This window comes from Phalangium opilio, unplaced genomic scaffold, assembly GCF_054372755.1.
Source record: "Phalangium opilio isolate 3A_F unplaced genomic scaffold, DU_Popi_V2 ptg000352l_1, whole genome shotgun sequence".
Lineage (NCBI taxonomy): Eukaryota > Metazoa > Arthropoda > Arachnida > Opiliones > Phalangiidae > Phalangium > Phalangium opilio.
The window spans coordinates 5,016,157-5,029,559 of NW_028324228.1; the positions used below are offsets into that span (position 1 = coordinate 5,016,157).

General features: G+C 36.6%; 1 protein-coding gene and 1 long non-coding RNA gene across 12 annotated transcripts; both read right to left on the bottom strand.

The window, feature by feature from the left end:
• Positions 1–318: 318 nt before the first annotated feature.
• On the bottom strand, positions 319–1,826 carry LOC149607111 (uncharacterized). The gene is made up of 3 exons (XR_016377048.1): positions 1,676–1,826; positions 1,454–1,579; positions 319–1,334 (listed from the first exon to the last, which is right to left on the bottom strand). It is a non-coding gene; the product is annotated as an uncharacterized LOC149607111 (long non-coding RNA).
• A 746-nt stretch (positions 1,827–2,572) lies between these two features.
• Positions 2,573–8,279, bottom strand: LOC149607112 (uncharacterized). Of its 11 annotated transcripts, XR_016377003.1 has the most exons (11): positions 7,717–8,277; positions 7,571–7,630; positions 5,298–5,534; positions 5,074–5,242; positions 4,706–4,993; positions 4,335–4,642; positions 4,123–4,245; positions 3,626–4,048; positions 3,425–3,515; positions 3,239–3,361; positions 2,573–3,020 (listed from the first exon to the last, which is right to left on the bottom strand). XR_016377003.1 is itself a non-coding variant. In XM_089860305.1 (10 exons), the coding sequence occupies exons 3-5, from the start codon at positions 4,957–4,959 to the stop codon at positions 4,527–4,529; spliced, it is 291 nt and encodes a 96-aa protein (XP_089716431.1). In that variant the 5' UTR covers positions 4,960–4,993; positions 5,074–5,242; positions 5,298–8,279; the 3' UTR covers positions 2,573–3,020; positions 3,239–3,361; positions 3,425–3,515; positions 3,626–4,048; positions 4,123–4,245; positions 4,335–4,526. The 11 variants fall into 11 exon arrangements, 4 of the variants coding, with proteins under 4 accessions (XP_089716431.1, XP_089716430.1, XP_089716432.1 ...); XR_016377000.1 differs by having other exon boundaries at positions 5,298–7,630; XR_016377002.1 differs by having other exon boundaries at positions 7,571–8,277.
• Between the last annotated feature and the right edge of the window lie 5,124 nt (positions 8,280–13,403).

Sequence of the window (13,403 nt, forward strand, 5' to 3'; positions counted from 1 at the left end):
AAGACCAACCAGGCTTGCAAAACAAGGCCGATTTTGAATTTTGCTGTAGTACCGAATCTAAAAACCGCTTAACATCGGAAAGTCCAGTTAGTAAATTTAAACCTTCAAGAAAACGCCGTCATGATGAAATTGATAAACAAGTGGTTGATATACTTCAGACGGCAAGCAATAACTGCAACATACTACAACCTTCAAAAGTTAAAGATGACTTTGAAAGTCTTGCTCATAAATATAGAAAACTTCCCAAAAAACTACAAAAAGATTTGAGATACCAGATTGAAACATTTTTCAATAATGAAGTAAATGACAATGAATAAATTTTATGATTTTAAAACAATTACTAGATAATTTCTTTTATTTTCTTAGTACATAGTCTTTTTGAAAATTAGTAGCACCTTCACTGAACAGATAACTAGCCAGTTTGTCTCTCTATAATTTGAAGGCTTCATGCCAGACCTGTTAGACTTTCTCATACCAGGTACTACTCTAACAGCTGAATAACCAACCTTTGACCTCCATTGGCCTTCCTTAATTATGTTTCCGTTCTCATCCAAACTATCAGTCATACCATCGGGGTTATATTTGCTATGATGAGTCGGTTCCCACATTCATCTGTCATTAGGAAATTGTGTAAACATACTGTGGCCTGTATTATACCATCTACATTTTCAGGATTTTCTTTTATGGTTCTATGGTAAATGTTCCATTGAGCTGCCATAATTCCAAACACATTTTCAACTATTCTACGAGCTCGACAAGTACGATAATTAAAAGTACTTTTTACTTCATCCAAAAAACGACCGGAATAAGGTTTCATCATGTTGGTAAGCAAAGGAAATGCATCATCCCCAATGAAATAATGTGGGAATGATATAGACGAATTGGGGAGATTCCTTTCTTGTGGCATAGAAAGTTGCTTGTTTATGACTTTGACACCAAATTCACAAGAGGAGAATATAATATGCCTGCGTCACTTGCACTTCCATTATTTCCAATGTCAACCATGATAAAGCGGTAATTTGCATCACAAAGAGCCATTAGAACAACACTAAAGGTTCCTTTGTAGTTATAATATTGGGATCCACTATTGGCTGGGCACGTGATCACAACATGCTTCCCATCTAGAGCTCCGCAACAATGAGGAAGATTCCAACGTTGGTCAAATTCTTCGCCAATTTTTGTCCATTCCATTTCAGTTTGAGGCATTTTAGTACCTTTTCATAAGGGCTTCCCAAATTGCTTTGCATGTATCACGAATTACATTGCATACTGTTGTCTTTCCCAACCTGAAGGCAAATGACATGTTTGTTTGATTATCCCCACTAGGCAAGTACCTATAAAAGAATAAATTAAGCACGTAAGAAATGAAATGTTTAATAAAATTAAATTATAATAAAGCAAGGACTCGGACTCATTGCTCTTAACAAACCTATCATTACTATTTTAAACTCACCTTAACGTCAATGCCAACCGTTCTTCAGGCCGAATTGCCTTTCTAAAATTGGTGTCTCGCTTCATTATTTTGTCTTTCACCATAGCCAAGATTCTGTCAAATTGATTAGGTGTCATCCGAAAGAATCTTTAAATAATAACACCATACGTTCACATCACATTAACATCAGTTGCATTATGAATTCGTTATTATGGTACCAAAGTGTTTAAGCCTAGGCCCTACCAAAAATGGGACTCTAAATCCGATTCACGCATTTCTCGAATCAAGTTGGAGTAAACACCATGTTGTTTTCTTCTTAAGAAAATGTCACGAACCCAGAATCGCCTTTCATATCGGCTTTGCCTTTGTTTTCGCCATAGCGAAAAGACCAGTACAGCGTTAATTAAATTGAAGTATCATGGGTGAAGGATGAAGGATGCGCGTGAAAAACATTCGACGCTCATCAGGATGTGCAACTCCCTATACTAAAAAGTAGACAAGTCGATACTAGCGCCGCCTGGCTACCAGCGCTGGAAACCTCCGCGGGAAAAATAAAAAATACTGGACACGAGAAAAAAAAAACGCGCTACCATCGTTTTTTTCCTTAGCGTCGTCTGCTAGAAGCAAAACAGTTTTTTTTTCTTATGTCCTGTAATTTTTATTTTTCCCGCGAGGGTTTCCAGCGCTGGTACCCAGGCGGCGCTAGTATCGACTTGTCTACTTTTTAGTATAGGGAGTTGCACATCCTGTAGAGCGTCGAATATTTTTCACGCGCATCCTTCATCCATGGAAGTATGCCAAAGCATAATGCTCGACCGAAACCGTGCCGTCCATTTTGAAAAATAACGTCAAACTGCTCAGCTGTATACTCTCTTTGATCAAAATTAGAGTGGTATATAGACCGAGTGGGGAAAGGTGAAGCCCCGCCCATTGACATGCGCGGTAACTCCTGGATGTTTTACTTCCAACAGTAACAGATAGATGGCGGGAAAATTTGGTCTTTGGCGCGAAATTTAAAATACTTCGTTTTTAGAACATTGATGTTACAAAAGACATTGTTGGTTGAAATTGTAATAAAAAACTGAAAATTGGTGTTATTTTATAGATTGTGAAAAATATTGCCTCCATTTTTAAACACAACTTACACATTGTTTATTACTAAAGAATAAAGTTGAATATATTCAAGTTCACGAGTTTTTCTTTATTCAATTTAAAGTCAAGGGAGTAGGTTGAATTTAAATTTTCAATTTAAAATTTACTATGACTCGTAAATGCGCATTCCCGCCTTGCACAAACACAGAAAAGGATGTTTATTTATTTTATTTTCCAAATAATCATGACGTTAAACAACAATGGTTTAAATTTATCGGTAGAAATAGCAATGATGCCTTAAGTGGAAAATATCGGCACTTGCGTCTTTGTAAGGTAATGTCTTGTTTTATTAATGAATGAATAATAGTTATCTAATAACCACTTGGTTTGAAGGATCATTTTTCTGCTAATTGCTTTGGCACAAATGGTAGAAAACTCCCAAATGCAGTTCCTATAATTGGAGCACCAAACCCAATTCAAAAAGAAGTATCCATGTCTGAGAGGAATAAAAGAAAAAACACCGGAAATGATATGGTAAGTTTAGATTTAATAACATCGCAATATTGTTTGGTATCAGGGATGTTTTAGTTATTTATTGCAATTAATCCCAGGACGAGATGGTAAGACTTTCTAAAGTGCGGCGTTTGGAATCAATTGATGTGGCCAAAAATGTAAATAATCACGATTATGAAACATATTGAATGTATGTTATACCTTTTGGCGTTGGTCTAAACTTTGCATTTATATGTTAAAGGCGTCTGTTGACAATTCACGAAAGTGCCACATCGAAACACAGACAGAAACTTTTCTGATGAGTCAAAGAATGCCTCTGAAAACCTGAAAATAATTATAAAAGATTTGAAGACTTCAATAGCGGAATTGTCAAAGAAGAATACAGACCTTGAAAAACAGCACGCTAAACTGTTTTCGGAACACGAAAGGTCGAGGTACCAATTAGAGAAAGTAATGACGGCCTTTGGCAAACTCTTCACTGCGGATCAAATAAATCACGTTGTAGAACAGCGCAAACGATGCAAACAGCCATACAATCGTCGTTACAACTTCTATACAATATTGGTACAAATGGGTACAATTTCTTACGTGAGCAAGGCCATCCACTTCCAACAACAAGGTGCCTAAATCAACATCTAGAGACGCTTCAATTTCCGCCAGGTATTCAAAGTGCCACGCTGCGTCTGCTGCAAAAACAATCACCCAAAATGACAAAGATAGAAGAAAGTGTTATACTTTTGGTTGACGAAATGCAAATTAAGCGGTCATACGAATATGATGCCGGATTAAAAACTGTATTGGGACATTCAACATTGTCCAACCATGCAGTCGCTACCCAGGGATTAGTGGTAATGGTTCGTTCTGCATGCTCCAAATGGAAATACATTCTTGGTTGGCATTTGGTTGGCAACAGTATAGACAGCGGTGATCTGAAGAATTTCACGACGGACTGTATAAAATGCCTTCATGACATTGGATTTAACGTTGTGTCGATAGTAAGTGACATGGGCCCTAAAAATATGGCTATGTATCGTGACCTAGGAATTAAGGTGTCATGTTATGAAAAGAAACACCACTTTACACACCCGTGCAATCCAGAGAACAAAATTTTTGTAGTACCAGATCCACCTCATGTTTTGAAAAGTGTTCGAAATTCTATTCTGGTCAATGTCTTGGAGCTGCCAGAGCAATGTGTTGCGAAATATAATCTTCCTTGCAAAAATGTTGACATTAAGTACTTGAAGCACCTCATACACTTTCAGGCAACTTCAGAACTGAAACTAGCGCCTAAACTTACCCCAACACGTGTTAATCCAACACATTATCAGAAGATGAGAGTGCCTCTCGCGCAACAACTATTAAGTGTCGATACAGCTGCTGGGGTGGAAACCGCTGTTCACATTTCCATAGATATGTTTAGAAAAACCGGCCTCTGACATTCTTCGAACTCTAGTGGAAGACATATTTGGTACAGAGGCCGTTTATGGCTTTATGGAAGACCAAAATAGTTCTGGCCACAAGCAAGCAAGGAGTTCTGATTCATGCTGTGATAATTTAGAAGACTTGGTGGAATTCCTTGGACTTGGAGGCTTGGCACAAAAAGACCTAAAAATTACTAAAGTAGAGAGCATAGACCCAAAGGAAAAGGCAAAAGAGTTAACAATTTACCATATAGCAGGATATATTTGTTTTAAACTCCAGAAACAAATTTGCGAATCCTGTTATAACGTAATTTCACATGAAAATAAAACGTACGAATTGCCTTCATCATCAGTTCTTACACAGCACAAGGCTTTTGGTAACCTCAAACATCCTTCATCGAGACTATTAGACTTCGTTAGCCTGTCTGAAAAATTCCTGGACACAGTTCTACAAAACATTATAAGCATGAAATCTCCACTTGAAGAATTAAGTTCATTCATAACTAGAATGCTCCACAATCAATTGGAGATTGAGCTAAGTTGTTGCAATGTCGAGCGAAAAATTGTAAACTTGTTTGTAAGGCTAAGAATGCACATTAGAAACAAATTCCTTACCTTTAAAATGAAAAAAAATGTTCTACATTACACCAGATCATCAGCTCTGTAATATGCAAATAATAAAAGTCGTGTAATGCACTTGGTGCGTGACATGCCACTATTGCCCAAATTCTATAGTACTGTCTCAGATTACGCATAATGTTGAGCAGACTCCTAAGCAGACGATCTTAAAAAAAGTATTTTAAATTTCGCGCCAAAGACCAAATTTTTCCGCCATCTACCTGTTACTGTTGGAAGTAAAACATCCAGTGGTTACCGCGCATGTCAATGGGCGGGGCTTCACCTTTCCCCACTCGGTCTATATCCCACTCTAATCAAAATGACTTGGCAGATCCTCAGTTCAGTTCAGTTTCATGGCGGGTGGAGGTCACTCTTTTTCACGTTACAGTTTTTAGAGAAAACGTTTTGCCGCCGTTTTTTTAAGGAATTTTCCGCAAAATTTTGCGGTATTTTCTTTTCTGTTCCAAGAAAATTTCGGCAGTGAAAACCAGGCTTTAGCCAGCTATTCTACCCCTTTTATAGCTCCATCTCAAAATGAGTCTACGGATCTAGGGGAAGGACAGTTAGGGGTGGGGCTCACACTTCTCCACCTCCATCTCCGCTAGTTGCACCACCAGGTGTAAACATAACTTCTAGCGGGGAAGTGTCCTTCCCCAATTTTTATCTTAATAGATGGGAAATACAGGTACTTGACAACAACATCGTCGAATCAGTAAGCGATTTCCTAGAATAAGTTTTGGACGACTGTTTACCCGATGACATGATTGCAATTTCAATGACAAGCATTAGTAATCCAGGAATTCAAACCGCAGACTTTAGTTTTAGAAGAAGGGACCAAATAGATATTGGATACATACTAGAATTAGTGGCTGATGAGGCCTATAATTCCGAAGGAGGGTTAAAGTTTTCTCTCGGTCCGATAGGAATAAACATACAGCGCGTGAGGTTGCCCCAAGGCGCTCGCCGAGGAAAAGCCATTGGTATCTGTAGTTTCGAGACTTTTGCCAGGGAGAAAAAATGTATTGTTCAGATCAAAAACAACGATTGGTCTCTAGTTTTTGCCAGAGTATACAGGAAGCATACAATGCATCCCTTGATAAAAGCCTCGAGGCAGATTTCAAAACACTATGTCGTCCCGATATTAGTAAAAAATCAGGAGAGAGGCTTAGGAAGATGGCGGAAATACCACTGGACGAGTGCGCGGGAGCGGGTGCTCTACCTCGATTTCAATCGTACTTGGTTGAATACCAAATAATAGTATTTACAGTTAGAGCAAACGTCCCCTACCGTATTTTCGGTGAACAAAATTTCATTCCAGGTGCCGATGGTAATCCAAAGCCGCGTCTATACCTTTTAAACTATCAAAATCATTTTGACGTCATCACCAAACCTAAGCCTCTCTTCCATTTCGAATATTTCTGCGAGAGCTGCCTTGTGGGAATAACAACTTAGACTTTAACCACGCTCGCAACAAGTATTGTTATTCCTGTCAAAGTGCCGATTATTGCGAGAGGGGAGAAATTAGATGCGGTACTTGTCATCGCGACTTTAGGGGGCAGGAATGCTTTGATGCACATAGGCTAGTGGACGCAAAACCCTATCCGTTTGTCAAAGGGTTTTTAAATGCCACCATTGCGCGAAAACAATAGATATGCGGGGAGGTTTAGTCCATCGTCTGTAGTAAATTCAACCTACCCTCACTATATTTAATGCAGGTTACCGTTTCTAAAAGACACCCTGCGTCTAAAAAAGCTAAGACCCATCCTGCGGTTACTATCTTCTATGATCTCGAATGTTTTCAAAATACCCCAGACCCTTCAAAACCCAATTCTTTCCTACACACTCCTATCTTAAGTATTTCTCAAAAAATCTGTGATAAATGCATTCTCGAGAAATCCGATCAATTTAATAGCGCCACCTGCGGCCCTCGAGAACGGGTGTTTCTCGGGAATGATCCGGTTCTGGATTTTTTGAATTATCTACAAGAATTCCACAATTCTCCCAAAATAACGGTCGTAGCCCATATCGCCAAGGGTTATGATCTACAATTTCTGTACAAAGCCATGTTAGCCATCAAAGCGTGGCGCTCTCAAGTGATAATGACGGGAACGAAGATTATGCAAATTCGATATGAGAATTTGACATTTATGGATAGTTTATACTTCATTCCTTTCCCCTTATCAAGCTTTGTATCTACTTTTCAATGTTTCGATAGCATTTGCGACCCCCAATCTAACCATACCCTGCATCCTGATGCAATTCATGCTGGAAACAAAGCTTTCGGAAACCTCAAACAGCCATCAACGTTATTCCTCAAGTTTATTACGTCCTGCGAAGAATGTTTGAGGGAGAAACATTTAGATAACCTAGATACAGTAACCGATCCTTTTAATGTATTTTCCAAGTCAGTTCATGACTATACAGACAGGTACAGACACACCTTTCGCGAGTGTTGCAATGTAAGATCGAAGGCAATAGTGAAATATGTACGTACCCGTGTACATATACGAGCGAAGCATGTAACCAAAACGCTCAAAGGTGTACCTATTCTTCACTACACGAATAAATAGTATATACATAAACACATTGTTGGTGTACTCAGTTAATGGATAAAATACCTTTACATATATATATACATACCTTCATGTTACATACCATTGCCGCCTATATTACCCGTTGCCTTGCCTTAGCTTAAACGTTAACGTACTTTTTCCTATTACATGAAACAAAAGCAGACGACATATGGATTGTGGGATTTAGATCGTTTCAAATCAGTTCTGCAGTTCCGAACTGATGGAGGGAGTGTATAACGCCATCTATTCACGTACACACGAAACAAAATGCGTGCACCGTTGTAGATGAAACCGTTGATCTGTGACGTCGAATTTCACCAATCGGCGCTACTCGGTCTATAATTACTCTGGTGCCGAGAGGAGAGGAGAGTTTTCCCACGTGACCCTACATTTCGCGTAGCCGTCTGCCTATTCATCTCACCATTCCATTACACCCTTCTTCTTTCATGGTTAAAGCCCTTGGTCGTCTTCCTCTTTGCCTATCAGCTCCACCGTTAAACTCGTTATTTCTGTCACGGTCAATCCAAGTAGCCACTGTCGTAGGTGAAACATTTAACTGCCGAGCGATTTCGCGATTACAAAAACCTTGCTCATGAAGTTCAACAATTTGACGAAGAATTAATACTCTATCAGCCATTTTACTTGTTCGGAGAATATGAAAATTATGTGATAAAAAGAGTGGTTTGCGGTCTCTTTTATATAGTAAACTTTGAATAGGTGAAAATATTTTTTCGTCGAGTGGAAGGTAAAAATTAGTTTTTGGTTGAAAAAAAGACATTCTTAAAATCTTAATTTAACGATGGAGGTGATAGGGAAAGAATAGGACGACCAAATATTTGACCTACCGAGAATTTTTTTAAGCGTGATACTTGTGAGCTACTTCAAATAAGTTTAAAACCGTAAGATGAACTTTGGTGAGACAGGGTCTTTTTGAACGCTTCGCGTGGCACTTTCTTTTCTCTAAAAGTCTAAAGAGGCTTCAATTTGGAACAGAGCAGGGTTGTTAATTTTTTTATATTTTTTCAAATAAAAGAAAAAAAATCGATTTTTTTATTTAAATCGGATTTTTTTATTTTAATTGAGTTATTTCATTTTTATTGAACTACTAGATAGTAAATTACCAACATGAAAAGTCTTGAGTCAAAATTAACCCCATGCAAAATAATCATGACATTTAAGCAGCTATTGGATATTGTTGCTATTCAAATGTTTGTATAAAAAGACTAGCTTGACCGCTATTTCATTTCTTAGCCTATCCAGCAAGACAAACTGAAGTTCTGGGAAAAACGTAAATTGAAATATAACAACACTATGATTGTTTTTAATTATGGGTCTTTTTTAGTTAAGTTTCTTCTCGAGTTTCTTAACCTACTTCTTGGAATCTTAGAAAACATTTTTTAAAAATAAAAATATATTCTTGGTTTTAATCAAATGATTTTTTTTAAAAAAATCGCTTGATTTAAATCAAACAACCCTGGAACAGAGCACTCAAATTAGACACTCGAGCAGTTAGAATGTGTAGTCTTTACGAATGATAAACGTTTCGTCGTCGAACACGATGCCCAGGCAATTTTTTAGAGGATGGATGTGCACCAATTTCAGCCCATCCACTCGAGCACTCGAAAGGCTTAATGTGGTTTAGTAGGGTAAAAGTCTTAAAACGGAAGTTAAAGAATGCCATTTTTTACAACTCCAATAATAGAATTTATATGTTGCCTTTCATAATTTCTCTATTAGGTGATGAAATGATTTTCAAAAAGCTGCGATATCAAATTATGAATGGTTTTAGCATTTTTCAAATATTAAAATTTTTATTAAGCGCTTTTATTGCTATTTTAGAGGAAACCTTTTCGTATATTTCTATGTAAATATTGTAATAATATTGTAAAATATAATGTTTACCAAAAGTTCTACCGCTAAAAATTTTAAAAATCAATTTCTATTTATGTAAAAAGGCGGATCTCAGTCTGTTTTTCCTTCCAAGGGTTTTTATCCTACTGGGTACCATAGGAGCATGGATAAAAAAATCCGCGTGAGGAAATTTGTTTTCACGCTATAGGATAGGCAACTCCCCTATTTCTGACGACAGCTTATTCTGTATAATCTGATTCAGCTTGGGTTGTCAGCACGCGCAAAGCTGGGTCTCAATGTAACGAAGAAAATAATGATTCTCTGGATTTAAAATATCCGCGAGTTTTAGCTCAAATGTATGGGCGGAAATTCTAGTAGGCTTCGAAAAAAGTTGAAGTGCCTCCACTGTCGAGTGTCGACTTCATAGTCGAGCCAGTGACTTTTAAAATTTCAAGTAATACTAATTTAGACTATTAGAGAAGGATGTTAGAGTTAGTATTTATTACGTTTCTAAATCTTTTGGGAATCTCAAGAAATAATTTTCGCTATTTTTAATAGCACAACGTTCCTCGATAATGTTTGAAGTCCCACCAATTGATTACATACGACTATGCACGTATTTGAATCTAAAGCCTACAGGTCCGTGCATTTGAGATAAAAATCTCGCGGATATTTATAATCCTTTTTTTTTCTTCGTCCCTTGTCAGCACGCACAAAGCTACATAACATAGAGACCTAGCTTTGCGCGTGGTAACAACCGAAGCTGAAAATATAGTATATACAGAATACGCTGCTGTCAGAGATAGGAGAGTTGCCTATCCTATAGCGTGAAAACAAATTTCCTCGCGCGCATTCTTTATCCAAAACAGAAGGTTGAAATTTGGCAAAGAGTTTCCTGAGACCCCGTGAATGGTATGAGTAATTCTAAAACTCCCACAAGTGTTCTTTAAGTGGTTGAACTTATTTTTTCCCTTGAAATGAATGAAAGTCAACGAATTAATTAGAAATAGTCCAACGCCTGATCTATTGCACTACCGGATTTCTGAAGTGTTTCGGATTATATTGATATTGTATTTTTTGTATGATGGGGATAATTATCGGGGGATTTTTCACTTTTCTCGGATAGGGTTAACAATCGAGGATTTTGTCTGGGGATGGGAGATTATCCCTGGGGTTCTTTGTCTTGGAAGGGTTTAGTCCGTATACCCATGTGAATCGATAAAACCTAAAAGCTATTTTTCAGTTCTAATATGTAAATCGAGATATTGAACAAGTTTTGAACACATTACTAGCTGTTTATACGTCAATCAATCCTATATCGCGTTTTTTGAATAAGTAAATAAACCGTCGTAAGTATACCAATACAGAAATTAGTACTGGAAGACGACCCATGTTCTATACCCTATATACCATTTGTTACTCAAATTTCAAAGACACCACTAATCTGAGACATCGAGTTTTTTACATTGGGAATTTCAATTTAAATCTTAAGGACGTCTAGGAAAGGTCAGACACTTTTAGGCTTAACATCTATAAAACCATTCGTTATAATTTGAAAATATTCAAGATTTATTTTTTTCCAAGTATTCATGATGCATTTTTTCTCTATATATTCATGAAGAAGTTTTTTCGAAATATTCATGATAGATTTTTTTCTTAGTTATCATGATTGATTTTTCTAAATTTTCATGATTAAATTCATGAAAATATTCATGATGAAATTCTTAAAAATGTTCATGATCAAATTTTCAAAAATATTCATGATTAAATTTTTGCAAACACTCATGATAAAATTCCTGAATATTTTCATTAGTGAATAAACGTAAATCGTAACATCATCTCCAACGTAGGTAGGCACTTGTTTACAGTGATTATACACTTTGGCGTGGCTGATGAATTAAGTGATTGCCATGCTGCAAGCTTAAAAAACAAGGCAGCCTACCTACTCGGAAATAAAATGCAAAAGGTATTTTTTTTTCGTTTCATGAAGCCCAGCCCCTATTATTATTATTATGTTGATGACTGTGTAAGTTCCAGTGAACTACTTATATAGTTTTTTATATACACATTAAAATCCACTTCATTCATTATTTGTAGACTACTTTTTTAAATACAACGTTCTAAAATTAACCTTAGATTTAACAAAAAATATATGGCATTCTAAAATTTAAAGAGATATAGTCTGTCAAACGAAAGAAGAGCCCTGAGAAATTTGTCCAAATTGGTGTCGCCACCATCGACCCCATAGTAATTTATCAACTTGCTTTGTTTTGTCAATAGTCGTCTGTAATATAGTCTGCTATAAACAGATAGGCTTAATCGCAATAGAACCAATACATTTTGCAATATATGACAAGTACTTTAACTTATGTCATTAAAATATATTGCAATGCTAGTTCAACAAAGATAAAACTGGTGTCTTGTCGTTAATTTTGTTTTATATTCTTTATTACTCGATGATCGTAAAAACCATGAAACATAAACATATTAAATATATATTGCAAAATGTATTGGTTCTATTGCGATTAAGGCTATCTGTTTATAGCAGACTATATTACAGACGACTATTGACAAATAAAACAAGTTGATAAATTACTATGGGGTCGATGGTGGCGACACCAATTTGGACAAATTTCTCAGGGCTCTTCTTTCGTTTGACAGACTATAGTTGTCTAATTTCAAAAGTGGTGGAAAAATTAAACTTCCAGACAAAAGGAGAAGTATTCGAATATCAATATTTTCATGTCATTAGGACAAGTGAGTCTTTTTAACATAAATAATATAATAATTCGAACCATTATCTTCGGAGATTACCATCCATTTCACAATGAGAATTAATATTCGCATCCTTCTTCAAGAATTTGTCGTTGTTACATTCTTCTCTAATTCATGTCATCGTGAATCTTCATTCCCGATTCTCCGCTACATTTCCATGGTAGACACGTCACCTATTCTGCAAACTGGAGTTCGGCCACGATATTTATCCTCCAAGCACTCAAAACATTTCCTAACAAAATCCAACCAAACATTTTTATACCGAAAAGACACCCAAACATTATTTACCGAAAAGACACCCAAACATTATTTACCGAAAAGACACAAAAACATTAATCATCGAAAACCCACCCACCCGGAAGCTACACAAAATATTTTTTCTTAAAGAGCTTAAAACATTTACTTCAGAAAGAATTCAACCCAAAACGCAAACTTCGCGCATTATGGAATATTTTTAATGTCGAAAATCCTTCCACTTTAGCAATCACAACTTGCTTATTATTCCAAATTCACAGACTTAACACTACCTTGCACACAAATCCAAAATTTCTACTTTCCAAAGCGCCATCCAAAACCTTTATTTCTAAATTGGAACCCTATTGTCCTTTTAAAATCAAGACCCTACTGGCAATTAACTAATAAATCGCCACATTACTGAACGTAATTCTTAAAACCTCATTTCTATAATTTCAGAGTAAAACTATGCTATGGCTTGAACATCCTGTTTTCTGATCGTAATGTTTTACTACTGAGCTAAGTTGATAAAGATGAAATAAATATTCGTTAGGCTTATTTGCCAATGTTTTTAACGTCACGTTTTTTGTCACAACTTTTGATTGTCTGAACCGATTGACAATTTGAAAACAGTTTTGGATTCTACATGACAAGACGCGTGCAACGATAGCATTGCTGATCCATTTGAAGCATTATTTCGTAACCATTTGCGCTATGGCTTACGCCCTATTAGTTCCATCGTGTCATTTTTAATATTAAAATAATTTTAAGAAGGCTACCCATCTAGAAAGTCCTATTTTGTTACTCTAGCTCAAATAGGAACAAAATGGCAGCCAAATGAAAATGTCCAGAAACTTTTGTCCGGGACTGTACTACAGTCTATCACTACACTAG

Excerpts from the sequence above, each read along its gene's own strand:
- LOC149607112 (XM_089860304.1), bottom strand. The coding sequence starts at position 4,959 with ATGAATGAACTTAATTCTTCAAGTGGAGATTTCATGCTTATAATGTTT. Across the intron at positions 4,756-4,818 it reads TACCAAAAGCCTTGTGCTGT|GATTCGCAAATTTGTTTCTG; the intron begins GTAAGAACTGAT and ends ACGTTATAACAG. Across the intron at positions 4,643-4,705 it reads CAAATATATCCTGCTATATG|GTCTTTTTGTGCCAAGCCTC; the intron begins GTAAATTGTTAA and ends AGTAATTTTTAG.